Raw genomic sequence first — 23,259 nt, forward strand, 5'->3', positions numbered from 1 at the left:
TCTACATGCCTTTCCCAGATACCTTTTGAGCAACCTACGTACTACCCTACTGCTTCCTCATTCGAACTTGCCTGCACTCTTTAGGCTATCCCGATGGCGCATAACTACGAGGTTGGAACGAGAGCCTGGCAACCCGAGCCAACTGAGGGTTGGGTAGCCTCCGAGGTCAAGGAGAAGCTGGTTGATGGCGACAAAGTTCGCCTTGTCTTCCTCTTGGAAAATGGCGAGGTCCGTTGTTGCCATATCCTTCTTGTCGTATTGAAACTAACTTGACCGCCTACATAAAGACCAAGGAGATAGAAACTACGCAGGCCGAATTGCAGGTGGACAACAATTCAAAACTGCCGCCGTTAATGAACCCTGCTATGCTTGAAGCGAGCGAAGACCTTACAAACTTGTCCCATTTGAATGAGCCAGCTGGTAGGTTCGGAATTGTAATTTTTGGTCAAGTCTAACTCATCTCTAGTCTTACAGGCCATCAAATTACGATATGCGCAAAAAGAGATTTACACCTATAGTGGTATTGTGCTTATTGCTACCAATCCCTTTGCCCGCGTCGATTCGTTGTATGTACCACAAATGGTCCAGGTGTATGCTGGGAAGCATCGAGCGTCCCAGGCACCCCACCTCTTCGCCATCGCAGAGGAAGCCTTTGGGTAAGTATTACATTGGCTTTGCCCTTTGGCACTCAGCATTATGTGCTAAGGACGTTTGTATAGCGACATGTTACGGGATGGGAAGAATCAAACGATTGTCGTCTCCGGCGAGTCCGGTGCCGGAAAAACCGTCAGCGCGAAATACATCATGCGATACTTTGCGACACGGGAATCTTCAGACCAGCCCGGAAAGTACACGACAAGCAGGGCCGATGCGATTAGCGAGACAGAAGAACAAATTTTAGCTACAAATCCGGTTATGGAAGCTTTTGGTAATGCAAAAACGACGCGCAATGACAATTCCTCTCGATTTGGAAAGTATATCGAAATCATGTTTGACGACAAGACCAATATCGTTGGTGCCAAGATCAGGACGTACCTTTTGGAGAGGTCACGCTTGGTGTTTCAGCCTCTCAAGGAACGCAACTATCACATCTTTTATCAGCTTGTGGCCGGGGCGACAGATTCGGAGAAGCAGGAACTCGGGCTTGCGTCCGTTGAAGACTTTGATTATCTTAACCAGGGCGGGACTCCAACTATCGACGGGGTCGACGACAAGGCAGAATTCCTTGCGACAAAAAAGTCCCTAGCGACCATTGGCGTACCCGAAGAGAAGCAGTCAGAGATCTTCCGCGTCCTTGCGGCATTGCTACACCTCGGCAATGTCAAAATCACTGCCACAAGGACCGATTCGACTCTCTCATCTTCTGAACCATCTCTAGCTAGGGCGTGTGAAATGCTTGGGATCGATGCCAATGAATTTGCCAAATGGATAATAAAGAAACAGCTTGTTACAAGAGGGGAGAAGATAACTTCCAACTTGACCCAGCAACAGGCCATTGTCGTGAGGGATTCAGTTGCCAAGTTCATATACTCGAGTTTATTCGACTGGCTGGTCGACATAATTAACCGAGGCTTGGCGACCGATCAGGTGCTAAGCAATTCCAAGTCATTCATAGGAGTATTGGATATCTACGGGTTTGAGCATTTTGCCAAAAACTCGTTTGAACAGTTTTGCATCAACTACGCCAACGAGAAACTGCAGCAGGAATTCAATCAGCATGTTTTCAAGCTTGAACAGGAAGAATATGTGCGAGAGCAGATTGATTGGACCTTTATCGACTTTTCGGATAATCAGCCGTGCATTGACCTTATCGAAGCCAAGTTGGGAATCCTATCCCTTCTAGACGAAGAGTCCAGATTGCCAATGGGCTCCGACGAGCAGTTTGTGACGAAACTTCATCATAATTTTGCTGCCGATAAGCAAAAGTTTTACAAGAAACCACGATTTGGAAAATCAGCATTCACCATTTGCCATTACGCCGTTGACGTGACATACGAATCCGACGGCTTCATCGAGAAAAATCGGGACACCGTGCCAGACGAACATATGGAGATCTTGCGCAACTCCTCCAACGATTTTATAAAGCAAGTGCTGGATACCGCTGCCGCCGTCCGCGAAAAGGACTCTGCCGCAGTATCATCCAAGCCTGTCAATGCCCCAGGTCGCAAAATCGGTGTTGCCATAAACCGCAAGCCCACACTTGGTGGGATCTTCAAATCCTCTCTCATCGAGCTCATGGGCACTATAAATTCTACCGAGGTGCACTACATCCGTTGCATCAAACCCAACGAAGCAAAGGAGGCTTGGAAGTTTGAAGGGCCAATGGTGCTCAATCAACTGAGGGCTTGTGGCGTTCTCGAAACAGTTCGGATCAGTACGGCTGGATACCCTACTCGATGGACTTATGAGGAATTTGCTATTCGTTATTATATGCTGTGCCACTCGTCTCAGTGGACGTCCGAGATCAAGAACATGTGCCATGCCATTTTACAAAAAGCCCTTGGCAGTTCCACACAGCAACGACACGACAAGTACCAACTAGGGTTGAGTAAGATTTTCTTCCGAGCTGGTATGCTTGCATTTTTGGAGAATCTCCGCACTTCAAGGTTGAACGAGTGCGCGATCATGATTCAGAAGAATTTGCGGTGCAAATACTACCGGCGCAGATATCTTGAAGCGCGCTCTTCTGTTCTTGCTACACAGTCCCTTGTCAGAGGATTCCTTGCTCGACAGCGTGCAGCAGAAATTCGCCAGATCAAGGCAGCTACGACTATTCAGAGGGTATGGAGAGGTCAGAAAGAGAGGAAAAAGTACAATCAGATTCGCGCCAACGTCATCCTTCTCCAGTCGCTCACAAAGGGTTTCCTTTGCCGGCGGAATATCCTGGATACAATTCACGGCAATGCCGCCAAGGTCATACAACGTGCTTTCCGCTCTTGGCGGCAACTGCGCGCGTGGCGGCAGTATCGTCGGCAAGTCGTCATAGTGCAAAACCTCTGGAGAGGTAAACAGGCAAGGAAACAGTACAAGACCCTCAGAGAAGAAGCCAGAGACCTGAAGCAGATCTCGTACAAGCTTGAGAACAAGGTTGTCGAGTTAACACAGTACCTGGAATCTCTAAAACGTGAGAACAAATCACTCAATTCTCAACTTGAAAACTACGAGACCCAGCTCAAGTCTTGGAGGAGTCGGCATAATGCATTGGAGAATCGGTCAAGAGAGCTGCAAGCAGAGGCCAATCAAGCTGGAATTACTGCTGCCCGCTTGACGGCTCTGGAGGAAGAGATGAGTAAACTGCAGCAGAACCATGCCGAGGCTCAGGCAAATGTCAAGCGCCTTCAGGAAGAAGAAAGGGTTTCTCGTGAATCAATACGATCAGCAAACCAAGAACTCGAGAAGCTCAAGCAACTGAACGCGGAGGCGGAAAGCGAAAAGTCCACTCTCCGTCAGCAGGTTCTTGACCTTGAGGAGCAACTGGAGGTTGCGAAAAGGACATTGCCTGCTCAAGTTATAAACGGCGATCAGCAGAACGGTGGTCCTGCTCCGCCACCTGCCAATGGGCTCATCAATTTGGTGTCTTCGAAAAAGACTAAACCGAAGCGGCGCAGCGCTGGCGCAGAGAGGATCGACACTGATCGATTTAGTGGAGCCTATAACCCTCGCCCTGTATCGATGGCCATTCCAAGCGCGTTGGGCCGCCAGAATTTCACGGGCGCCGCACTTGCATCGTCCGGACTTGACTCTGTAGAGGCAGAGCTTGAGACTTTACTCTCGGAAGAGGACGAGCTCAATGAGGAAGTGACAATGGGTCTGATTCGAAACTTGAAGATCCCAGCACCCAACTCTACTCCTCCACCCACGGAAAAGGAGGTGCTCTTCCCCGCCTACCTGATCAACCTCGTTACTTCCGAGATGTGGAACAATGGCTTCGTCAAAGAGTCCGAGCGCTTTTTGGCCAACGTCATGCAGTCAATACAGCAGGAAGTCATGCAGCACGATGGCGAGGATGCCATCAACCCGGGCGCTTTCTGGCTGTCTAACGTCCATGAGATGCTCTCATTTGTGTTTCTGGCCGAGGATTGGTACGAGGCGCAAAAAACGGACAACTATGAGTATGACCGCCTTCTGGAAATCGTCAAACATGATTTAGAAAGCCTAGAGTTCAACATTTATCACACTTGGATGAAGGTGCTGAAAAAGAAGCTGTTCAAGATGATTGTTCCAGCCATCATTGAGTCCCAGTCTCTTCCCGGCTTTGTCACAAATGAAACAAGCCGGTTTCTTGGGAAGCTTCTGCCATCGAACAACAACCCTGCCTACAGCATGGACAATCTCCTCAGTCTCTTGAACAATGTGTACAAGGCTATGAAGGCCTTTTACCTGGAGGACACAATTGTTACCCAGACTGTCACAGAGCTTCTGCGTCTTGTCGGTGTCACGGCTTTCAACGACCTCTTAATGAGACGAAACTTTCTTTCTTGGAAGCGAGGTCTACAAATCAATTACAACATAACACGCATCGAGGAGTGGTGTAAGAGTCATGATATGCCAGAGGGAACTCTACAGCTAGAACATTTGATGGTAAGCAATGACCGAGAAAATTCGATAACCTCGTGACTAACAATCACACAGCAAGCAACCAAGCTTCTTCAGTTGAAGAAAGCTACGCTGAACGATATTGAGATTATCCAGGATATCTGTTGGATGTAAGACTTGAGTCTCGTCGATGTTGATTATACGTTCTAACATGTTCACTTCTAGGCTTTCCCCCAATCAGATCCAGAAGCTCCTGAATCAATATCTCGTGGCCGATTACGAGCAGCCTATCAACGGGGAAATCATGAAGGCGGTCGCTTCTCGTGTCACTGAGAAAAGCGACGTGCTTCTTCTGACCCCGGTTGACATGGAGGACAGTGGCCCGTACGAAATCGCTGAACCGCGAGTTATCACGGCTTTGGAAACATACACCCCGTCTTGTAAGTTCTTCCAGGTCATTGTCATATGGTGCGGTGCGCGTGGCTAACTATTACGTTGTGTAGGGCTCCAAACACCCCGACTGAAACGCCTAGCTGAAATCGTCTCGGCACAGGCTATGGCTCAACAAGACAAAGCAGATATCCCGGAGAACGGCGAAGTACCTGCTGAATAGAGTTGCATTATTGCGCGCGAAGTGAGCAAGCATACAAACGAAGTGACATGTTGTTTTCTAGAGCAGCGAATTCGTGAGGAGGATGTTTGTGAGCGACTGGTTACTTTTGATGGCGAATCCCATGTTGAATATATATCGGACCGGTTTAGAGGCCTTTTTGTGGCCCCGGGGGCAAGGGCCCTTTCTTCATTTTGACTCTATCTTGATTGTAACTTTCTGTGGATAAACGTCTATTGGCGGATCAAGCCGAATATGCATAGATTAGAGGTGTAGAAAGCAGTCTGTTCACAGGGGTGATTCCCATGTGGGGACACACAACTCCACTTCAGTCTTTCCCTCCGCCTCTTGCGCCCAACCCTTTACTCTTGACAGAGTCAAATACAGACAACGTTCGCAATCAAAATGAAGACTCTCAATTTCATCACCGGCAACCGGAATAAACTGGCCGAGGTAAGAGCCATTCTGGGCAGTGTGGTTACAGTCGAAAACGAAGCGGTCGATGTGCCCGAAGTCCAAGGCACCATCGAAGAAATCGCCAAGGAGAAATGCAGACATGCAGCGCAGGTAGTATGTACTTAACAGAGCCAATCCAACCCATTCGATGAGAATAAATGAATTATTGACGAAGTCGAAACATAGGTGGGCGGTCCAGTATTGACCGAGGATACGGCTCTCGAGTTTCATGCCTTGAAGGGTCTGCCTGGACCATATATGTAAGGAATGACCTTCTAGGGATAACTCCCATCTCGATCTCTATTGTCCTCTCAAACTAAGACTAATTCTTCTAGCAAACACTTCCTTGAAGCATTGGGCCATGAGGGTTTGAATAAGATGCTCGACTCCTTTGAGACAAGGGGCGCAGATGCTGTATGCACTTTTGCGTTCTCGCAGGGTCCTGGCTCTGAGCCGATTATCTTCCAGGGAAGGACAGAAGTGAGATTTTGCCAGGCTCTGTGTGCTGTATTAGGCAAGCTGACATTCATTTGTAGGGCACTATTGTGAGGCCTAGAGGTCCGACGAATTTTGGTATGTTCTAGATACGATATTGGACTGAAGGACTAATGGATGTTCTTAGGCTGGGATCCAATTTTTGAATACAAAGGGAAAACGTATGCCGAGATGACCAAAGAGGACAAGGTCGGTATATTCCATATTTAAAATTTTTGCCATGCTGACATTGGGACAGAACAAAATCTCCCACAGATCGAGAGCTCTGACCAAACTACAGCAGTGGTTAGCTGAGCAGCAAGCGTAGATCAAAATCGATTGGCGCCAATGAAACGCGATATCATGATATTACAGGCTAGGGAGATAAAAGGTTTAATCCGAATGTTTGGCTTGATCGCTCTTCCAGTTTTCTACCCAGGATGCAATTCTTGAGCAGTTGGCGTCTACATCGCCATCCTCCTCGCTGTTCAACTCAACCACGATCTCTTCATCGAATGCCTCCCGGGCTTCTTCGAGGAGAACGGCAAAGATTTCGGCATCAAGGTTCTCCTGAAGTTTTGTCTCATGATAACCCCTGTACACCCGTTAGCTTTATTTGTCAAGGGGATAGGAATGAGTAGTGATGATCAGATCAAAGCGTCAATGATATGGCATATGCTTGCTTACCTGGAGCTAAGGCGGTCATAATGAATGGATGTAGATGGACAGCGCAAAACCACGACAAGGTCAATCCATGACTTGGGAAACAAATCACAGGCGTGCCAGTCTATTAGGAACCCTCCTTGAAGGACTTCATCTTCAATAGCATCTAAAAGCTGTAGACCGTAAGGTAGAATAAGCATCGTTGCAAAGTTTCGATCGACTGGCCAAGAAGAGATGGATCAAGAGTAAAAGAGACTTACTTTGTCTTCATCCACTACCCAGGTCTTCAATTCCTCGTCGTAGGTGTCATAACAACCTCGGTCTTTCGCGATTTGGTTTATGGAGAGATGCCGTAAACCTGTGTCCTGTGCTAGTTGCTCACAGTGCACTGTTTTCCCAACGCCAGGGGTGCCTGTTATTATTATATTTGGACAAGTGCGCATTGTGCGTGATTAATCTTGACAAGGTCTTTGAAGTCGTTAACTTTTCAAGAGCTGCCCGAGTAGATTGCCCTCGCTGCGATTGATAATTTTCGATGCCAAGAGAGAAAGGTGGTGGGGGGATTTTCGCCTGAGGCATCAACGAGTAATCAGAGGGTGGGGTCCAATCTTGGGAGTAACGAAAGGATGCGCTCTGGCGTCACTTTGAATGTATGGTTTACGGTACCTGGCATGGAATGCTCATACAATCTATTATTTTTCTGGCGGAATGCCGGGAGGTGATAATCTTGGTTGAAGGGTCAGACAAGTCGCATTGAAAAGTTGGGTACATACTTGAGGATTTCAAAGTTTTGGTACTTTTGTAAATACTCCCCACCACGTCTGTATCCCTTCAAGATTCGAGCTGGATCAGGGGTCTTGAATGTGGTCGCGGTAGAGTGTTTGATTGCGGCAGGCGTCTTGTACGTTGGGTCGAACACAAGGAGATTGGCATGCCCTTTATCTCGGATTTCAAAACCTATGATAGTCATAGAATGTCCTGTGCATGGTGCCCAGTCTTAGTATAGAATTTTCGAGTAGGAAGGAGAATGAGCGAACCATGATGTTGGAAGTAGACAGGTGGCAAATTTGTCAGAACCACCTTTTCGTTCTTGTCCAAAGGGCATGCGCTCCTGAAATATGCAGCTACCTGGGAAAGTAGAGCGCTATGAGCCGGTATCCCGTTGGTCTTCCCTATGCTGCTTGCCTCACACCTAAAGGGAGTCAGCAGTGCAAGTCACTTTATATCCTGGAATTATACATACCCGATCCCAAGGCTTAAAAAGAGCGCCTGGGCCTGTGAATACTGTTTTAGCAAACACGAATCTCGCTTGAGGTTTTGGAAGAAACTTACTTCGGAGGTGCCAATGTATTTCCTGGTTCCTTTTATACCCCCAGTTTCAGTCCTCCCAACACTATTGAAGCCCATGTCCCATGCATGTTCGATCATGTCTTGGAGTTGCAGGATGGTTGGCAATGCACCAGGAAAGTGATCATGCCCAGGACCACGACACTCTTGCAGGTATGAGACCAGCATCTGAATGTTTCGGTATCCGCAAAAGCTCCCTTCCCTCGGCATTTTGGATATCTGATGGACATGAGTGCTGCAAAAGAAGGCTCGCTGCACAGATTTATCCTGTCCACATAGATGAGCCAGGGCCGACACAACATTGGGCGTTTGGTTTTCGACGATCAGGCGTCTGGAAAGTTTGCCCTCTGGTGTGATAAGGTTTATTTTAGATGCGGTGTTGCCCTTTTCTAGCATTTTGGAGAGCCATAAAGGCATTTTTTTCTCATGGGCATAAGGTCCCAATTCGGAGCGCTGCACCAGGGTTAGTAACTGATATAGGAATATAGATGTGGAAATAAGTGGACAACGCACACCGAGTCTTTTGATATTTTCATGGGAAGCCTGAGTCGAAGACGTTCTCTGACATCGATCGTTTCGGTCACCATTGCGCAAAGTAGTTTGCCTGGAGACGTAATGCGATTGAACTCTGTCTCCAGCACAATCTTTTTGCACCCTGGGTAATGAATGCTCAAACGCAAAATATTCCTCTAGTTCCATCTCCTCTTCCAGGCTGTGGGAAAGACTTGCGTGCTCGCTAGTAAGGGTTTCATCACCGGATTCATGAGCGTCCGGAATTTGGAGTTTGGAGAATACTCCGTTGTTGACCCGAGGTATTTCCTGTTGCTCGGTTTGCAGTCCATTCTCAGGATGACAGTACTGAACGTGCTCAGCAACAAAGTTCCCGTCCAGGTCTGAGAAAGGGCAAAACGGGCATGTCGGATCGGTTGAACCATGGCGGTACATTTTCTCCGTTAGTTTTGTTGGTGGGGAGGATTGAGACGGATTCGGATGGTATGCCGCAGTTTGTTGTCACCGATGAAAGTTGAGACGAGGACGCTGAAAACCACTGAACAAAAGGGACAGTAAAGGCAGTAGCCAAAATATACGAACACAAAGTAGTCGAATGTAACTGCGCGACCTCTGTCTAGGGGTATATGAGGTTGACGATGTCGTGAGATGCGAGATGCAAGAACCCGTCCGGCTGGAGGGGCCGCATGTCAGTCAAGCCTCGCCAGGCTGAAACAATCAGCACGAGACAAAGCTCGTTGGGCCAGAGAGCCAAAAATAATCTCGAGCTGGAGAATAAATATCTCAATTTGCATTCGAGACGACTACTATCTATGTGGTAGAAGAGATAGAAGTAGAAGATGCACTCTCCAACTCCCCGGTCCGACTATAAAATTGCTTGTTCGCATCAATATGGCCCGAGGATACCTAGCCTGGCCAGGCTGGCTCAGGCACCACAGTGTAAATCTATTCTTGGCCAATCACGGGGCGGAAATAATCCCGACATCGTCTTTGTGGGTCTCAGAACCTTGGAGGGTTTGCGGGCTTTACCTAATTATTAAGATGAAAAGATTGTCGCTCCCCACACGGAAGGCGGAAAGAGAAAGAAGAAAAATTATGCCTCCGCTTTCGCAACCCCGCCGGGCCACATAAAAGATTCCGTTGCCGGACAGTCATACTTGCTCCAGAATTGGACCACACCTGCGAGAGAGAGCGCCTCCAAGATGAACGGCCATTCGCAGTCCTATCCAGATGTCATATATGCTCTAAAAGATGCACCAGCAAACGCAGCAAAGAGCAATTGGGTTGTACAAAAGTTCGGAGGTACGAGCGTCGGGAAATTCGCCCACAATATCATCGATCAAGTCGTTCTGTACGTTTGCTACCCCGGAATTTGTCCTCATGCATGAGGTTTAAGGCTGATATTGATATTCAACCTAGCCCAAGCCTGGTAGATCAAAATGTTGCTGTCGTTTGTTCTGCAAGGAGCAGTTCGACAAAGGCCGAGGGCACTACCAACCGGTGAGTCACACACCCTTCGGTGATGCTATACCCCTTGCTAGGTGGTACAACAATCAACTCACAGTGAAAACTTTGATGGCAGGTTATTACGAGCAGCGCGCGATGCAGAGAACTCTCAGTCAAGGCAATACCTTTCCTTCGTTGAGGCTGTCCGGTTAGAGCATGTCCAAGTCGTTGATACTCAGATTCGATCGGACGAGATCAAAGCACAACTCCGTTCAGAGATTAATGCCGAATGCGAAAAGGTCCTAAAGGTCCTGGAGGCTGCTCAGACACTTGGGGAAATCAGTGCGCGATGCGTCGATAAAGTGATTAGCACAGGAGAGAAATTGAGTTGCCGCCTCATGGCTGCCTTTCTCCAAGATCGAGGGGTTGACTCGCAGTATGTGGATCTTTCCGAAATCATCGATTTCCACATCTCGGGGCAAGGCCTCGATCAGTGTTTCTACGACAACCTTGCTGCCGCTCTTGGCCGCAAGATCTACGCCTGTGAGAACAAAGTTCCGGTCATCACCGGATACTTTGGTACTGTACCCGGCGGCTTGCTTGACCAAATTGGCCGTGGCTACACTGACCTTTGCGCAGCATTGGTCGCCGTTGGCGTTCATGCCAAGGAACTCCAGGTGTGGAAGGAAGTCGATGGAATCTTCACTGCGGACCCTCGAAAAGTGCCTACAGCGCGACTCCTCCCTGCCATAACCCCTGCAGAGGCCGCTGAATTGACATTCTATGGTTCGGAGGTGATCCATCCATTCACTATGGAACAGGTTATCCGAGCCAAAATTCCCATCCGGATCAAAAACGTCATGAACCCAAAGGGCAATGGAACTGTAATCTTCCCCGATTCTACCTACGAGTTAGAAAGGACGACCCCTGGCCATGATCCGAGATTGTTCCGTACGAGGAGCCCGAGCCTTTTACAGCGCCCAAAACGCCCGACCGCTGTTACCATCAAACATAACATCCTTGTCATCAACGTGCATTCAAACAAACGCTCCCTCTCCCATGGTTTCTTTGCAGGGATTTTCTCTGTCCTTGACCGCTGGAAATTATCGATTGATCTGATCTCCACGAGCGAGGTTCATGTTTCGATGGCTCTGCATTCGGAAAGACCACTGTTAAATGGTGTTGGCAGAGATGAATATCAGATCATTGATGAGGATCTGAAAGGAGCCTTGAACGATCTACAGAGATATGGTACCGTTGATATCATTCCTGGAATGGCCATTCTCAGCCTCGTCGGCAAGCAAATGAAGAACATGGTCGGAGTGGCTGGACGTATGTTTACAACTCTTGGTGAAAACAATGTCAACATTGAGATGATTTCTCAAGGTAAGGATGGCTTTTTTCAATCGTCTTTGATTACTGGCTGATATCTTTACCTCTTATAGGTGCGAGCGAGATCAACATCTCGTGTGTCATTGAGGAGCGAGACGCAGATCGAGCGCTCAATATCATACATACCAGCCTTTTCACGTTCCTTGATTAGAGGAGCTTCTTCCTCGGCCTCCTCTTTATTGACCTCTTGTACAGTTCAGCGAAAACTCTTCTTGTTATAGGATATCCACTATAATTTCCCTGCAGCCTTGAAAGTCCACGGGCTTTGACATTGTTGACGATTAGATGATGGGAGAGGTGCTTATCTGCATGGCGGCGTTTTTCATGATTTGCGTGATATTTCAGCCAGTTGTATATAGCTGCGTTTTATCTGGGATAGATTTCTTTTGTACAGGTGTTACAAGCCTGACGGATAGAGTACATGTCCTGACTTTGATCTTTGTGTTTTCTAGATGACTTTACAGATTATGCATATAGATCTCTATTTGGGACCTCCATTTATAGTTGGTCAAAGAGTTCTTTGAAACGAGCCCGTGTGTCCCCTCCGTACGCCCTTGGCAATGTAAAGCGACCTTCAGATCAAAATAACTTTCTACCTAGGTAGCGAATGCTCACTACTAGCCCGTCCTATCAGCCTTCGCACCCAGCCTTTGTTCCTTACAGTACAACCATCTACCCGCTACACTATTGGTGTGAGAGATCCCTTGTTTGTGAAAGGAGACAGTCAAGGGAGACTGATTTGGAAGGAATATTGGAGGGGATGATCCTCTCGCAGAAGTAGGGAGAATGCGTCCTTGAGTAAAGCCCTGGCATAACCGTTGGTTTACGATTCCACCCCTAGTCCGAAGTAGTGTTTGCAACGCACTCATAGAGACTCGAGTGACGAGTCTCAAAGTGACCCATGATCTGCCGAGATCGCCAGCACGATGACTGTTGGTGGCGGATCATCGCGCAGCAAGGAGAGCCAGTCGTTGAACAAGCTCGAAGCCCCTACTGCTGTTTCAGGAATAGCCCGCGCTCCTTTAAAAACGCAGCTGGTGTATTGTCAGCTCATAACAGTACCGGCACTGAAATAGCTGGCTGCGAGCGCCCAAAGACGCGTGACGCGCACGCGTCGTAACCATACCATACAAGGCAGTCTGTCGCGCTGACATAGTCAACATCGTCAGGCTTTCAGGCTCTCATCCTTTCTTCCATTCCCCAATTCAACCTGATCCATTATTCAAGAAGTATCTTGCACCACCCCACTTGGTTTGCGCAACCTGAACCAAGGCGAAGGGACTTTGATTAAAAGTCGAATCGCCCTCGTTCCAGATTACCTTGCCCCCTCAGTCCCGACACTCCCCATCTCTCTTGCTTTGCGTCGCAACTATCTACTACCACTGCCATTCCCCATCACCATCGTCTCTCAACCGCCCACGCCGCTCTTACTCTCGCCCCGGCAGTGCTATCTTGTGTAACAAAGTCTTTATTTTTCTTAAAGGGTATATCACGGAACACTATCGCCTGTCGAACACATGCTATATCCCTCCGCCATCGCCTTCCCAGAGAGCCATCGCGATTGAGTAATAAAACCGCCTAGCTGGGTTCTATCAGGATTCCTTCTGCGTCGGCATTGTGCAGCGCGTCAACGGCCACGCTGTAGCCGGGCATAAACGGAGCAAGCTGGAAACCTCACCATGACCCCGAAGCAACTCGTACGGCGGACATCGGAAGCACCTTCTTGCCAGGAGAAGATGGTATCAAAACCGCGACCTCGCTTAGAACCATCACCGCTACCCCTTCAGCCTCTCGAAAACCTCCCTTCTGTTCAAGATTACGTCCTCAATCCAACTTCTGCCGCCTCGAACAGAGTCTCGCCAACCAAATCCTGTCGCGACCCGCGAAACTCGCTCTCCGGTCAAGGATGTCTTAGCTACGTTCCAATTACTGCTCCTGCTCCTCCCGCATTCACTACAGACTCTCCGATCAAGAAGATCCCATTTGACACCTACACTCACCCTGCCACCTCTTCCTCCGCACCAATGCCACAATCCGCCTTATTCACAACATTCTCCAGCGTCAGCACGGACACACAGCTTCCAATCGATCAGCAGCGCGCAGATGTATCTTCCGCAGACAATTTCGCAGACTTTCCTGAGCCATCTTTAATCGCCAAGCAGAGTATGAAACGATCACTCTTGGAAGCGGCTCCATTAAAAGAGCGGTCAAAGAAACAAAAACGGGACGACATGGCCACGATACGGCTCCCAGAGCCCCACGAACTACCACCGGTGGAGGATGACGGCTCAAAGCCTCCATATAGCTACGCGACGCTTATCGGCATGTCTATACTACGCGCACCTAATAGGCGATTGACTCTTGCCCAAATATACAAGTGGATATCAGAAACGTTCTCATATTACAAGAACAGCGACCCAGGTTGGCAAAATAGCATCCGCCATAATCTTAGCCTGAACAAGGCCTTCATCAAACAAGAACGACCCAAGGACGATCCAGGCAAGGGAAACTACTGGGCAATCGAACCAGGAATGGAGGCGCAGTTCGTCAAGGACAAGCCTCTGCGCCGCGCTACAATGTCTAGTCTTCCTCTTTCTGTGGTGCCGCAGCGAGAACCTGTTCATCCACCAACCTCTAGCACCACTACGTGGGCTGTGCCACCACCTGCACAGCCTAGCGCTGCGAAGACCTCCAAGCATGTGGATTTATCCTCGGACGCCACTATCCCAGCTTCGGACCCTGCCTTGCAAGAGGACACTGACGAGAACCCACCTGCATGCGTAGTGCATGTTCCCCCGCGCTCATCTCCTCCACAAGCGATCCATTCTTCTCCTCCGGTTGTACCACCGCGATTTACTCGTCCAGGCACCCCTCCGACTCCCTCACATACTGCCAACTCTACCAACGCTCCACGTCATCGGAAACGAAAGTCAAATCCAATCAATGACAGTGGATACTTTTCCTCATTGGAATCCTCTGCAATGCGATCCAACAAGGCTAGTCATATATTAACATCCGATCTCGATATTGAACCTCCTCGCATCAAGCGTGGTAGGGCAGAGGAAGAAATTGCGCGGATCCGAAGCTCTTCGCACGATATTAGCCCAAGTCATTCTGGGTTCTTGAAGGAGCCTGGTACACTTGTGGGATCATCTCCTATTCGCAACGAATACATTAGCATGCTGCCTCCACCCATCACGCCTATGATCAAGTTTAAGAAGCCTGCGAAACCCCCGCCCTCGGTGTCTCCAAACACCAACCTTCGAAATCACCGCAAGAAGATTCAGCAGATGGTCAACTCGCCGATTAAACATCTGGGTCTTTTAGATGAGGATCTTCCATGGAGCCCCGCCTTCAACATACAAGACGAGACTTATACTCCAAACGATAGCCTCCATGCCACGTTTGATGTCTTTGCTGATCCTACAGCAGACCACATATCTACTCCAGCTTACGGTTCCCCTGAAAGACGTCCAGCCAAACGGACAAGACTTGACGCAAGCGGGTCAACAAACAACGTTCTGGCTGATATCACTTCTATCAGTGCCAACAACCGAATCGGGAGCCTCAAGTCTTTCTCGCCCAGCAAATCCAAGGGACATCTTTTCCCCGAATCACCATCAAAACTGCCTGATTCCACACGCTTGCCAGATACATCTGAAGATTTTTTCTCATTCCACCTGTTCGACGACAGCCCACGAGAGGTTGATGGGGTTGATCTTTTGCAAGGGTTCCAGAAAATTGGTGGTTCCAGCAAAGATGACGCATCAAGACCTCGTCCTCACATTCCTCGACCTCAGTTCCAACGGAGCAGCAACACCCTGTTTTAAAAACGGAGAATTCCTTTTGCCCAGGGCTTCGCTCCCCGTATCATTCGTCCTTTTCACGAAATGAGCCTACTTCATCCCTATTTATGAGCTTCTCTGTTGTCTACAATCGGCGTGCTCCCCTTCGTTTTCGCGGCGCACACATGTCCTAATACCTATTACCTCGTTGGACCAAACATCAGTCGAATTTGGCGTTTAAGTCGGTTTTGTGTTTTTGTATTTTGGCTTTGGCGCTTTTGCAGTGTTATTCCTGTTCCTGGAGTTTTGGGTGGAGGCAAGGTTGGGCGTTGGTTCTAACTTTGGCTGGTCCTGAGACGATCTTATGACCTTTACGACGATATCTGCTAAGATGTACATGAGTATGCAACGTTCATATGAGCCTGTTTTTGCCGTTCTATCCACGCCTCTGCGTTAATTTTTGCTATCCTTGCCGTGATTGCGTTTATTTAGCTCGAGGAAACATGAGAATCGTGACCATCAATGACATGCAAAAGTCATCCTACACATGTTGATAAGGCCGAAGCTAAGCGTAGCTGCTGCCGTGAAATTAATCTCTTTATCTTGGCAACATCAAGATACCATCATGTGCTCGACGCAAAGCCTGATATGGCAAGTAGTGGAACAAACCGATGGGGGGACAATCCCAGCGATGATAGGAATAACCCCTTGAAAACCCGCCAACACTTCTGGAGACGAAGACGCGGGGAGATTGAAAGAGCCCACGACGAATGACAGGCGGCAAGACCACCACTCTGGTTCGTGCAAAAAGATCATCCAAGTTTCGTCCCTGGGCCAACAGTTAGAGATCGTGCATTGTCGACTCCGAGTATCCCGGCCTGACCAGACTACCACTCCAAATGAACATGGCTGGAAAGTCTTGATCGTCTAGCCGTCAACCTCACGATCCGCCCTATAGATCCGGCATGAAACCCGAAAGGCCCAGTGTCATGTTTCGTTAAGTCCTTGCATAACCGATTTGGCTTCTAATCACTACTCGCGCAGCCTCGGCACCCACAACTAACACATTGTATCATTTGATCCTCTTTGAGCTGGGCCTTGGGCACGCGGCAGATGCATGTGGCATTGAAATTCGTCTCCTTCGTCTGTATACAGCGCAAGCAGCAAAGCTGGATACGTTGTTAGTGACACATGGCAGGACGCTTTCTTTCAGCCAGCGGCGACGTACCTTTTCATAACCCTGCTTCTTCCACTTTGCGATCAAGTTGGCATCCGCATAGTTGTTCTTGAGAAGCCAGTCATATAGCTGTTTCGATATCGCTTCTTTCTCGTAGTACAGGTCGTAGATGTATCTTGATCCTGTGCCGGCGGACGTTAGCTTACTTCGAGAATATGGATAGGGAAGGGCTTGCGTACGCTGGTGACTGATTTGGAAGATGGGCCACAGAACCTCGTGCTTCTTTTTTCCTTCGTGCGGCGCATTCTCAGCATCTTTCATTTTATTGCTGAATTCTAGGAGTGTGTCTTCGATATCGTCAAAGCCGGCTGGGGGTGGTTTGCGATTGCGGGATGTGCGGACAGGAGGCATCTTGTTGCGTAGAGGCTCTGGCTGAGCTCGACACGATCGAGAGTGAGTAAAAGGTGAAAGATAAAGGGGTAAGGATTATGTTATTGCGCTTGAGTAAAGTATCTCAGATCTCGCTGTGGCGTGACGTGTTGGCTCATGAGGACGCGCGCAAAAAGAAAGAGGCGGCCACTCACCGCCCACTGCTGATTTGCTCGTTCAGGATACAGGCCATTTTTCCCGGCGACAGCAGCCGCATTAATATCAACTTGATCTCTCTATTCGATCTACCATTTCGAGTTTTATACACACCAATTCCTCCGCCTCGTCCGAATCATAATTACTATCGCATAGACAACTCTAGAACTCCTAACTCATCCTTTTACATATACAAAATGGATCAAACTCTCGACATCTCCAAGCTCAGCGAAGCCGACAAGAAGGAGCTCACCCAGTTCCTGCAAAACGAATCCCAGAAGAGCGCTATTCAGCAGAGTGAGCCTTTACCTGTACCCCCTTTCTTTGTTTCCAGCCCTTTCCGCGTTGGCATCGCCTTTGCCATTGCACGTGGATTCTTCGGCTAAACACGTATCCCTTTCATCTAGACGTCCACCACATCGCCGACACCTGCTGGAAGAAGTGCATCACCTCGAAGATTTCGTCCGGCCGCCTGGATAAGACTGAAGAAGCCTGTGCGTCAAACTGTGTCGACCGGTGGATGGATACCAACCTTGCTGTTCTGAAGCACCTGGAGACTCTGCAAAGGCAATAAGGTTTCGATGAGGTTATGGATGATGGTTGATGGTAGATATAATCGCGACCAAATGGGGGACATCTGGTGTCTAGAACTCTATCGCCAGAACGTGATGGGATGTGATAGGAGCGGAGTCTACGGATTTTTTGGCTTGATGAGGGGTCAGATGCGAACCGCCCCGGCTGACTGATTTATGGACAGTCCATGTGTAATATTTAGGTGTATACAAATCGTACGAATGTCCCTGATAAGCACTGCTCTTGGTTTTCCACGATCCCACAGCACATGTGTATTTGAGTTAGTAAAGTGACTTCAGCCGAGACGGGATGGAGGGATATGGCACGGCCAATTGCTTTATGCTCTCCAGATATGGCGGGATGCGGCCAGGATACTACGCATACGTCGCTCTAGAACAAACTCGTGCATCAAATTCTTTTGTTTTAAAATTCATTCAGCCATTGTTTATCGCGCAACAGGTGTAGACTGTATAGCTGATATTTATGCCCACCGCGCAAAAGAGAACCGTTTCCCAGACCCAAAAGAAAATCAAACACTTAGACAATGGCAAGCTTGGTAGCAGCAATGTCAAGAGCGTCAACATCGGGGGTAAGACGAGCGAAAGCCTTCTTCAGTCCATCGGGCCTGGAATTTGTTCATTAGACACTCGTTTTTTGAGAAAAAAAAACAAAAAAAATCTCAGCCTGTGTATTCTGGAGCGTACCTGACGAGGGTGTTGACCTTGATGGTGTCAACGTCGTACAGCTTCTTAAGAGCAGCCTTGATTTGTCGCTTGTTCGCCTTGACGTCCACGATGAACACCAGGGTGTTGTTCTCCTCGATCTTCTTCATGGCGCTCTCCGTGTTCAAGGGATAGAGGATGACCTTGTGGGCGTCGAAGCGAGGAAGGTGAGGGATGGACTTGCGGGGGTACTTGGGGGACCGGGACAGCTGAAGAGTCTTGGGGCGGTGGAAGGTGGTGGAGGTGCGGATCTTGCGAGTCTTGTGCGCCTGGATGTTGAAGAACATTTTAGCCTGGGGTGTCCCCTCTCATCTCAACGTGCGCAGGTAGAGGCACTGGGACTGGATTTAACATACGCCTGCACCCTTCAAGACTGCCTTGGCGGCGGCACCAGCCTTGTCGCTGGGCTTCGACTTGCCTGTTCATAGAACGAAGAGTAAGCGATTTGCACAAGAACTGGAAAACTGAAGGCCAATTTCGAATTGATTCATGTTTGTCGAAAAGAGAACCACAGAAGTAACAGGAAATAGAACAAAATCGAGGGTTGTGCGTGTGCGTGTGCGTGCTCAAATCGTCTTCGTCTTGGTGTATATGCCGTGGGACGAATTCCATTCGAACTTGATGCAGCCCTCATCTTCCAATGCGAAGCAGCAACCCATGCACTTGCTCGCAGTTTGAAAATCGACAATTGAATATCCAAATGGATCTGAATCGCTCGAGTATGCATACCTGTCTTCTTCTGAACGGGGGCCATGGCTGTCGTTTGGCGCTGTTGTCGTGATTGTCGCAGTGTCGAGAGTCGAATTATTCCGGATTGTCTTCGCTTAGCAAAAACCTCGCGGCCGGCCAGTGTGGGTCACCTGACCAGCCCACTGAGAAAAATCTTGGCAATCTCCAGTTTATTCAGCGCCGCCTTTTTCTGGCGGCAGCATTAAAGGCGGTCTAGTTTTTTGAATCTTGGTGACTTGATCAAGTGCATTAGGTATTGGCACGGACTGGTGCTCAAAGTACATGCCTTAATTTACAAAATGACTGCCAAAAAGCTGCTGAAAAAGCGTCCTGCTCTTCTCTCTCACACTCGACCACCAACATTACGCAAGAACGAGGCGGCATTGTCAGCCAAAGCGACGCGGAATCTCATTCGCTCCCACCATACACTTCTCAAACAACGTACTCAAGCATTAAGAGTGGGCAACCAAGCTTTAGTCGACAAAATTGATGCTCAAATACAGGCCAATGGTGGGTTGGAAAGCTACCAGCTAGCAAGCAAGATCGGACAGTCATCTGAACGTGGTGGCGACTCTAGCAAAGTCCTCATGGAGTGGATCAATCCTCAATTAGCAGACTTGAAGACTACATCTTCCAAGCTCCGCGTCCTCGAAGTTGGGGCCCTTAGCACGAAAAATGCCTGCTCTCTGAATGAAAACCTGGATGTCACGAGAGTTGACTTGAACTCTCAGGAGCCCGGGATTCTGAAGCAGGATTTCATGGAACGGCCGCTTCCTCTAAGTGACCAAGACCGGTTTCATCTTATCAGTCTCTCGCTGGTGCTGAATTATGTCCCAGATCCGATTGGCCGAGGAGAAATGTTGAAACGCTGTGTGGCTTTTTTGACAAAGTCACCACCGGTTGACTCGTCTAGTACCTCCTTCACGCCAAGCCTATTCCTGGTGCTCCCTGCGCCCTGTGTCGCGAACTCGCGATATCTCACGGAGCAACGACTTGAAGAGATTCTGACCAGCATCGGATTTTCCTTGACAAAGAACAAGCAAACGTCAAAGTTGATATATCAGCTTTGGGAATACAGTGGGAAACGCCAACCCAAGGAGTTTAGAAAGGAAATCCTAAATCCAGGAAGGACAAGGAATAACTTTGCAATAATCGTCAAGAGGGATGTCAAATGAGGAGGGTGCAGGCTCTATGAGCCAGCCACAAAGGCTTACAGGGACATGAGCAGTTCATGTGGCAAGAATGCCCACACGGTGCCGATGACCGCTAGAACCGAAGAAATGACCAGAAGCGACCAATCGAGCAGCCGCTCCCTCCGGCTAATCTCCTTTCCGAATATCTTCAGGTAAAATGCGAGCGGCAGTATGATGCAGATGGTGAAGCACAATGCGGAGCCCATCAGTGCCATGATTCTGTCGAAGGATGGGAAGACTATGGCCATGACAACAATGACCGCTACCACGAATATACGGATCAGCACCCTCAGCAGTTTGCGGATAAATATTGTTCGCTCTGTGTAATCGCCATTCAGCTCGGTGTGTGGTTCAAGGCCACAGAGAAACTCCATAGTTGCAACAAGCGGCCGGCAACTGGACCTCGTCAGTGAATCGGTTACCACATTTCAACGCACCAGGGTTAGGTAAAACTCACTTCAGAGGGACTTTTGTGATGGGAATGATCGCGATAAACACTATAATGCAAAGAGACAGGAACTGCGGATATTCCTTGATTCTAAGAACGTTTGCTGTCACTTCGTCCCGAATCATATTGCCAAACATCAGCCAGCCTAAAATGGCCATCGTACAGTCTAGAGAGTACTGTTCCAGGTTAGCGTAGAAGTGGCAAAATCATCAGGACGAAATACTGTAAAGATATAGGTCGTCCACAAACTTCTCCCATACTTATGTGGGTGTCTCATGTCCCTGTAAATATTAGGGAACACGCCATGCCCGCCCCACGGTGCTAAAATTATCAGCTCAATATTTCCCTCGGGAGACTGGAGTGACTTACACATGATGAGCCCAAAACTCAGAGGAAGAGTACTCCAGTTCTCGGGGAACAGATAAGTCTGTGCCGGTTCGCGAAGCGAACCAGGTGCATGTGGTTTAAGGAAACCATCAATGCATATTATAGCGACAACTATGACAGTTAATATAAGTCGTAAGGAGAGGGGTGGATAGACATACTGGATGTACAAGAAAGAATGCCTAGAATACTCGTCACGCTTAAAAGTCGCAAAGGTACAAAGCTGAGCGGCATAAGCATCAGACCACACACCACCTGCCATTGAGGGATGCTCAATCCCGGGAAGAGAACATGGAGGCTGTCTGCAAAGAGAACGACGAGTGCAACGCATGCCCCAAGAAGTTCCAAGCAGAACAAGAGACTTATTACCAAGCGAGCGTGATGCCCGAAGCTGATATATGCTAGGTCAGCATATGTTACCAGGCTCTGGTCGACATCCAGGCACTTTGCCAGGATCTTGGCCGTATAGGCCGTAGTCAATGCCGCAAATAGGAGAAACAGAAGGCCAAGTAGCCATCCTGCATGCTTCATCGCCAGCGGCAGACTCAGTAGGCCAACACCAATTAGCACGTTGACAGAGTTGAATACCGTCTGTGGCACGGTAGACTGGCCAACTACAACATTACCCCTCGTGCCATCCTCGTGCTGCACCTGTTTGACGAGCAGCTGTTCGCCATCATGACCGACCGCAGGTTCAGTATGAGCTTGTTGCTGTTTGTGAAACTCAATAACATGTCTCCGAGCTGACTCGCTCACCCGTGAGGAGATTGTGCCATAGGATGTGCCTAGAGGTGGCTCCAAATGGCCGGCGTTGTATACACCATCTCTTTGGTATGAGCTTGCTGCCCCATTGTCGCTTAATAAAGGCCGTGTAAGAGTCGGGTCTAGATCAGTATGCAATGGACCTTGTGGCCTGATGAAATTGCCACTTGAGGGTTGCCATTCATCGTCCGAGTCGGTTGTCGTAAAAGACCCACGTCGAGGAAATACCTCTGGGAAGCAAGCGGCCCTTTGCCACGACCGAGCAAAGTTATCAATGCTGTTGACACCACCTACTTGGGTGATGCGCATTGACAAAGAGCCGGACCTGCCACACTTATCAATGCGAGGTCAAAATCACTTTCGAGTAATACTTACCTGGTTCTTTGAATGAGGTCGTCATTTCCAATGTACCGACGATCAGAAGAAGCTCTAGAGTCCAACGGCGAGCTTGTAGATAGTGTTCTCTGCGTCGCTGAGCGCTGACTGCCAAGAGCCTCGGACTCTTCGTCAAACATCCCGATCTTGTTTCTTTTGAGCAGGGGTTAACGTGAAAGAAGTATTCTCTTCTGCAAGCTTCGATAAGCGAAGAGAGGGGCCTTGAAACCAAGAGTTTGCCCAAAACTGCCCAGAGCTCCCACTGAGCAGCTGCTCACAGTATTTATCGGAGAGCTAGCTGCTGCGACTGCAGTTTCCAAGGTCTGATTTATCTGCAGCGGAATGCTTTCTATCTCACAGTAGCGAATGCGTAAATCATGGCAAATATCATCTGACAGGTGCAGTGAGATGAAAGCAATGACATAAAATCAAAGATAAGGAAGGGCAGATGGTCCCGGACTAACGAAGCCCCTCCGACTTTCGGGTTGAAAGTGTGGGGATTCTGGATAAGTCTTAGGAGGAGGGAAAACGGCGCCATAGATAAGTTCGCATTGTCTTGATCATTGCATCAGCAGTCTCTAGATAGGCCTAGAGTCTTGTTTTCCTGCAAACTCCTCCTAATTCGGCATTTGTCGAACTTCGGCGGACGCCGCTAGCATCAAAACATGCCTTTCTTTTCTCTTCTACTACCTATCACAGCGGTCTTTCGTGCATTTCCCGCCATTTCTATTACATACATCGATGTAGCATCGTGAAATAAGATGGTCGGTAAACTACCTACATATCTGGAAAAGGCATAGGTTGCCAAGCTTTAAATCGATGGACATTGGGTGGGCAGATGCAAGTATTCTTCCAACCTTAGCGCCCGGGGTTTGATCCCTGATCCAAGTTTTTGGCAACATTGTTGATTAGCCTCACACTCGCTCTGGTTGACCTGGTAGAGCATCCAAGTCTCTATCTACTACTTGGGGGGGCCAGACTTCGATGCACAATAAACCACCAAGTAATGTAGGTACAAATTCAAAGACTAGTTAACATATGTCAAGCTAAGCTCATCTTGAAATGTAGTGATGTATATAAATACATCATCAA

General features: G+C 48.6%; 10 protein-coding genes across 10 annotated transcripts; 6 read left to right on the forward strand and 4 right to left on the reverse strand.

Moving 5' to 3' along the window:
* Window positions 1–10: 10 nt before the first annotated feature.
* Window positions 11–5,292, forward strand: BJX68DRAFT_41662 (type V myosin). Its single transcript, XM_071049137.1, has 7 exons — window positions 11–228; window positions 288–420; window positions 467–656; window positions 720–4,581; window positions 4,633–4,706; window positions 4,762–4,976; window positions 5,040–5,292. The coding sequence occupies exons 1-7, from the start codon at window positions 94–96 to the stop codon at window positions 5,147–5,149; spliced, it is 4,719 nt and encodes a 1,572-aa protein (XP_070892012.1). The 5' UTR covers window positions 11–93; the 3' UTR covers window positions 5,150–5,292.
* A 58-nt stretch (window positions 5,293–5,350) lies between these two features.
* BJX68DRAFT_41605 (non-canonical purine NTP pyrophosphatase) lies at window positions 5,351–6,926 on the forward strand. Its single transcript, XM_071049136.1, has 6 exons — window positions 5,351–5,716; window positions 5,789–5,862; window positions 5,938–6,082; window positions 6,139–6,175; window positions 6,225–6,286; window positions 6,336–6,926. The coding sequence occupies exons 1-6, from the start codon at window positions 5,552–5,554 to the stop codon at window positions 6,402–6,404; spliced, it is 552 nt and encodes a 183-aa protein (XP_070892013.1). The 5' UTR covers window positions 5,351–5,551; the 3' UTR covers window positions 6,405–6,926.
* On the reverse strand, window positions 6,470–9,031 carry BJX68DRAFT_259973 (DUF1671-domain-containing protein; the record flags this gene model as incomplete). The annotated part of the gene is made up of 9 exons (XM_071043796.1): window positions 6,470–6,671; window positions 6,764–6,912; window positions 7,000–7,151; window positions 7,401–7,405; window positions 7,513–7,717; window positions 7,777–7,931; window positions 7,983–8,014; window positions 8,072–8,539; window positions 8,600–9,031. The coding sequence occupies 9 exons, from the start codon at window positions 9,029–9,031 to the stop codon at window positions 6,470–6,472; spliced, it is 1,800 nt and encodes a 599-aa protein (XP_070892014.1).
* A 652-nt stretch (window positions 9,032–9,683) lies between these two features.
* On the forward strand, window positions 9,684–12,333 carry BJX68DRAFT_250913 (aspartate kinase). Its single transcript, XM_071042320.1, has 4 exons — window positions 9,684–9,947; window positions 10,016–10,096; window positions 10,179–11,428; window positions 11,488–12,333. Exons 1-4 carry the CDS (start codon window positions 9,799–9,801, stop codon window positions 11,583–11,585), a joined length of 1,578 nt encoding a protein of 525 aa, XP_070892015.1. The 5' UTR covers window positions 9,684–9,798; the 3' UTR covers window positions 11,586–12,333.
* Window positions 12,334–12,919: 586 nt separating this feature from the next.
* On the forward strand, window positions 12,920–15,502 carry BJX68DRAFT_41826 (fork head domain-containing protein). Its single transcript, XM_071049139.1, has one exon. The coding sequence runs from the start codon at window positions 13,114–13,116 to the stop codon at window positions 15,262–15,264; it is 2,151 nt and encodes a 716-aa protein (XP_070892016.1). The 5' UTR covers window positions 12,920–13,113; the 3' UTR covers window positions 15,265–15,502.
* A 616-nt stretch (window positions 15,503–16,118) lies between these two features.
* On the reverse strand, window positions 16,119–16,962 carry BJX68DRAFT_41804 (BUD31 family protein). The gene is made up of 3 exons (XM_071049138.1): window positions 16,636–16,962; window positions 16,448–16,578; window positions 16,119–16,388 (listed from the first exon to the last, which is right to left on the reverse strand). The coding sequence occupies exons 1-3, from the start codon at window positions 16,805–16,807 to the stop codon at window positions 16,245–16,247; spliced, it is 447 nt and encodes a 148-aa protein (XP_070892017.1). The 5' UTR covers window positions 16,808–16,962; the 3' UTR covers window positions 16,119–16,244.
* A 78-nt stretch (window positions 16,963–17,040) lies between these two features.
* Window positions 17,041–17,788, forward strand: BJX68DRAFT_250918 (Tim10/DDP family zinc finger protein). Its single transcript, XM_071042321.1, has 2 exons — window positions 17,041–17,278; window positions 17,389–17,788. The coding sequence occupies exons 1-2, from the start codon at window positions 17,179–17,181 to the stop codon at window positions 17,553–17,555; spliced, it is 267 nt and encodes an 88-aa protein (XP_070892018.1). The 5' UTR covers window positions 17,041–17,178; the 3' UTR covers window positions 17,556–17,788.
* A 91-nt stretch (window positions 17,789–17,879) lies between these two features.
* Window positions 17,880–19,081, reverse strand: BJX68DRAFT_250922 (60S ribosomal protein uL23). The gene is made up of 4 exons (XM_071042322.1): window positions 19,006–19,081; window positions 18,633–18,694; window positions 18,259–18,545; window positions 17,880–18,179 (listed from the first exon to the last, which is right to left on the reverse strand). The coding sequence occupies exons 1-4, from the start codon at window positions 19,028–19,030 to the stop codon at window positions 18,092–18,094; spliced, it is 462 nt and encodes a 153-aa protein (XP_070892019.1). The 5' UTR covers window positions 19,031–19,081; the 3' UTR covers window positions 17,880–18,091.
* A 159-nt stretch (window positions 19,082–19,240) lies between these two features.
* On the forward strand, window positions 19,241–20,822 carry BJX68DRAFT_250924 (25S rRNA (adenine2142-N1)-methyltransferase). Its single transcript, XM_071042323.1, has one exon. The coding sequence runs from the start codon at window positions 19,305–19,307 to the stop codon at window positions 20,178–20,180; it is 876 nt and encodes a 291-aa protein (XP_070892020.1). The 5' UTR covers window positions 19,241–19,304; the 3' UTR covers window positions 20,181–20,822.
* Window positions 20,198–22,411, reverse strand: BJX68DRAFT_41878 (putative transporter). Its single transcript, XM_071049141.1, has 6 exons — window positions 22,168–22,411; window positions 21,192–22,117; window positions 21,016–21,144; window positions 20,870–20,967; window positions 20,656–20,822; window positions 20,198–20,594 (listed from the first exon to the last, which is right to left on the reverse strand). Exons 1-6 carry the CDS (start codon window positions 22,305–22,307, stop codon window positions 20,216–20,218), a joined length of 1,839 nt encoding a protein of 612 aa, XP_070892021.1. The 5' UTR covers window positions 22,308–22,411; the 3' UTR covers window positions 20,198–20,215.
* Between the last annotated feature and the right edge of the window lie 848 nt (window positions 22,412–23,259).

This window comes from Aspergillus pseudodeflectus, assembly GCF_044049435.1.
Source record: "Aspergillus pseudodeflectus strain CBS 756.74 chromosome Unknown BJX68scaffold_120, whole genome shotgun sequence".
Taxonomy (NCBI): domain Eukaryota; kingdom Fungi; phylum Ascomycota; class Eurotiomycetes; order Eurotiales; family Aspergillaceae; genus Aspergillus; species Aspergillus pseudodeflectus.

What these genes read in the sequence shown, in the direction of transcription:
- BJX68DRAFT_41605 (XM_071049136.1), top strand. Translation starts at nt 5,552, where the DNA reads ATGAAGACTCTCAATTTCATCACCGGCAACCGGAATAAACTGGCCGAG. An exon ending in GCAGACATGCAGCGCAGGTA is followed by an intron (nt 5,717 to 5,788) that starts GTATGTACTTAA and finishes GTCGAAACATAG; the next exon opens with GTGGGCGGTCCAGTATTGAC. An exon ending in TAGAGGTCCGACGAATTTTG is followed by an intron (nt 6,176 to 6,224) that starts GTATGTTCTAGA and finishes GGATGTTCTTAG; the next exon opens with GCTGGGATCCAATTTTTGAA.
- BJX68DRAFT_250924 (XM_071042323.1), top strand. Translation starts at nt 19,305, where the DNA reads ATGACTGCCAAAAAGCTGCTGAAAAAGCGTCCTGCTCTTCTCTCTCAC.
- BJX68DRAFT_250918 (XM_071042321.1), top strand. Translation starts at nt 17,179, where the DNA reads ATGGATCAAACTCTCGACATCTCCAAGCTCAGCGAAGCCGACAAGAAG. An exon ending in GAAGAGCGCTATTCAGCAGA is followed by an intron (nt 17,279 to 17,388) that starts GTGAGCCTTTAC and finishes CCTTTCATCTAG; the next exon opens with ACGTCCACCACATCGCCGAC.
- BJX68DRAFT_41826 (XM_071049139.1), top strand. Translation starts at nt 13,114, where the DNA reads ATGACCCCGAAGCAACTCGTACGGCGGACATCGGAAGCACCTTCTTGC.
- BJX68DRAFT_41804 (XM_071049138.1), bottom strand. Translation starts at nt 16,807, where the DNA reads ATGCCTCCTGTCCGCACATCCCGCAATCGCAAACCACCCCCAGCCGGC. An exon ending in CTTCCAAATCAGTCACCAGC is followed by an intron (nt 16,579 to 16,635) that starts GTACGCAAGCCC and finishes CCGCCGGCACAG; the next exon opens with GATCAAGATACATCTACGAC. An exon ending in AGAAGCAGGGTTATGAAAAG is followed by an intron (nt 16,389 to 16,447) that starts GTACGTCGCCGC and finishes CAACGTATCCAG; the next exon opens with CTTTGCTGCTTGCGCTGTAT.
- BJX68DRAFT_250913 (XM_071042320.1), top strand. Translation starts at nt 9,799, where the DNA reads ATGAACGGCCATTCGCAGTCCTATCCAGATGTCATATATGCTCTAAAA. An exon ending in ATCATCGATCAAGTCGTTCT is followed by an intron (nt 9,948 to 10,015) that starts GTACGTTTGCTA and finishes TATTCAACCTAG; the next exon opens with CCCAAGCCTGGTAGATCAAA. An exon ending in GCCGAGGGCACTACCAACCG is followed by an intron (nt 10,097 to 10,178) that starts GTGAGTCACACA and finishes CTTTGATGGCAG; the next exon opens with GTTATTACGAGCAGCGCGCG.
- BJX68DRAFT_250922 (XM_071042322.1), bottom strand. Translation starts at nt 19,030, where the DNA reads ATGGCCCCCGTTCAGAAGAAGACAG. An exon ending in CAGTCTTGAAGGGTGCAGGC is followed by an intron (nt 18,546 to 18,632) that starts GTATGTTAAATC and finishes TTCAACATCCAG; the next exon opens with GCGCACAAGACTCGCAAGAT. An exon ending in AAGGTCAACACCCTCGTCAG is followed by an intron (nt 18,180 to 18,258) that starts GTACGCTCCAGA and finishes AACAAATTCCAG; the next exon opens with GCCCGATGGACTGAAGAAGG.
- BJX68DRAFT_41662 (XM_071049137.1), top strand. Translation starts at nt 94, where the DNA reads ATGGCGCATAACTACGAGGTTGGAACGAGAGCCTGGCAACCCGAGCCA. An exon ending in ATCGCAGAGGAAGCCTTTGG is followed by an intron (nt 657 to 719) that starts GTAAGTATTACA and finishes ACGTTTGTATAG; the next exon opens with CGACATGTTACGGGATGGGA. An exon ending in ATCCAGGATATCTGTTGGAT is followed by an intron (nt 4,707 to 4,761) that starts GTAAGACTTGAG and finishes GTTCACTTCTAG; the next exon opens with GCTTTCCCCCAATCAGATCC.
- BJX68DRAFT_41878 (XM_071049141.1), bottom strand. Translation starts at nt 22,307, where the DNA reads ATGTTTGACGAAGAGTCCGAGGCTCTTGGCAGTCAGCGCTCAGCGACG. An exon ending in GACCTCATTCAAAGAACCAG is followed by an intron (nt 22,118 to 22,167) that starts GTAAGTATTACT and finishes TAAGTGTGGCAG; the next exon opens with GTCCGGCTCTTTGTCAATGC. An exon ending in GGACGACCTATATCTTTACA is followed by an intron (nt 20,823 to 20,869) that starts GTATTTCGTCCT and finishes AACCTGGAACAG; the next exon opens with TACTCTCTAGACTGTACGAT.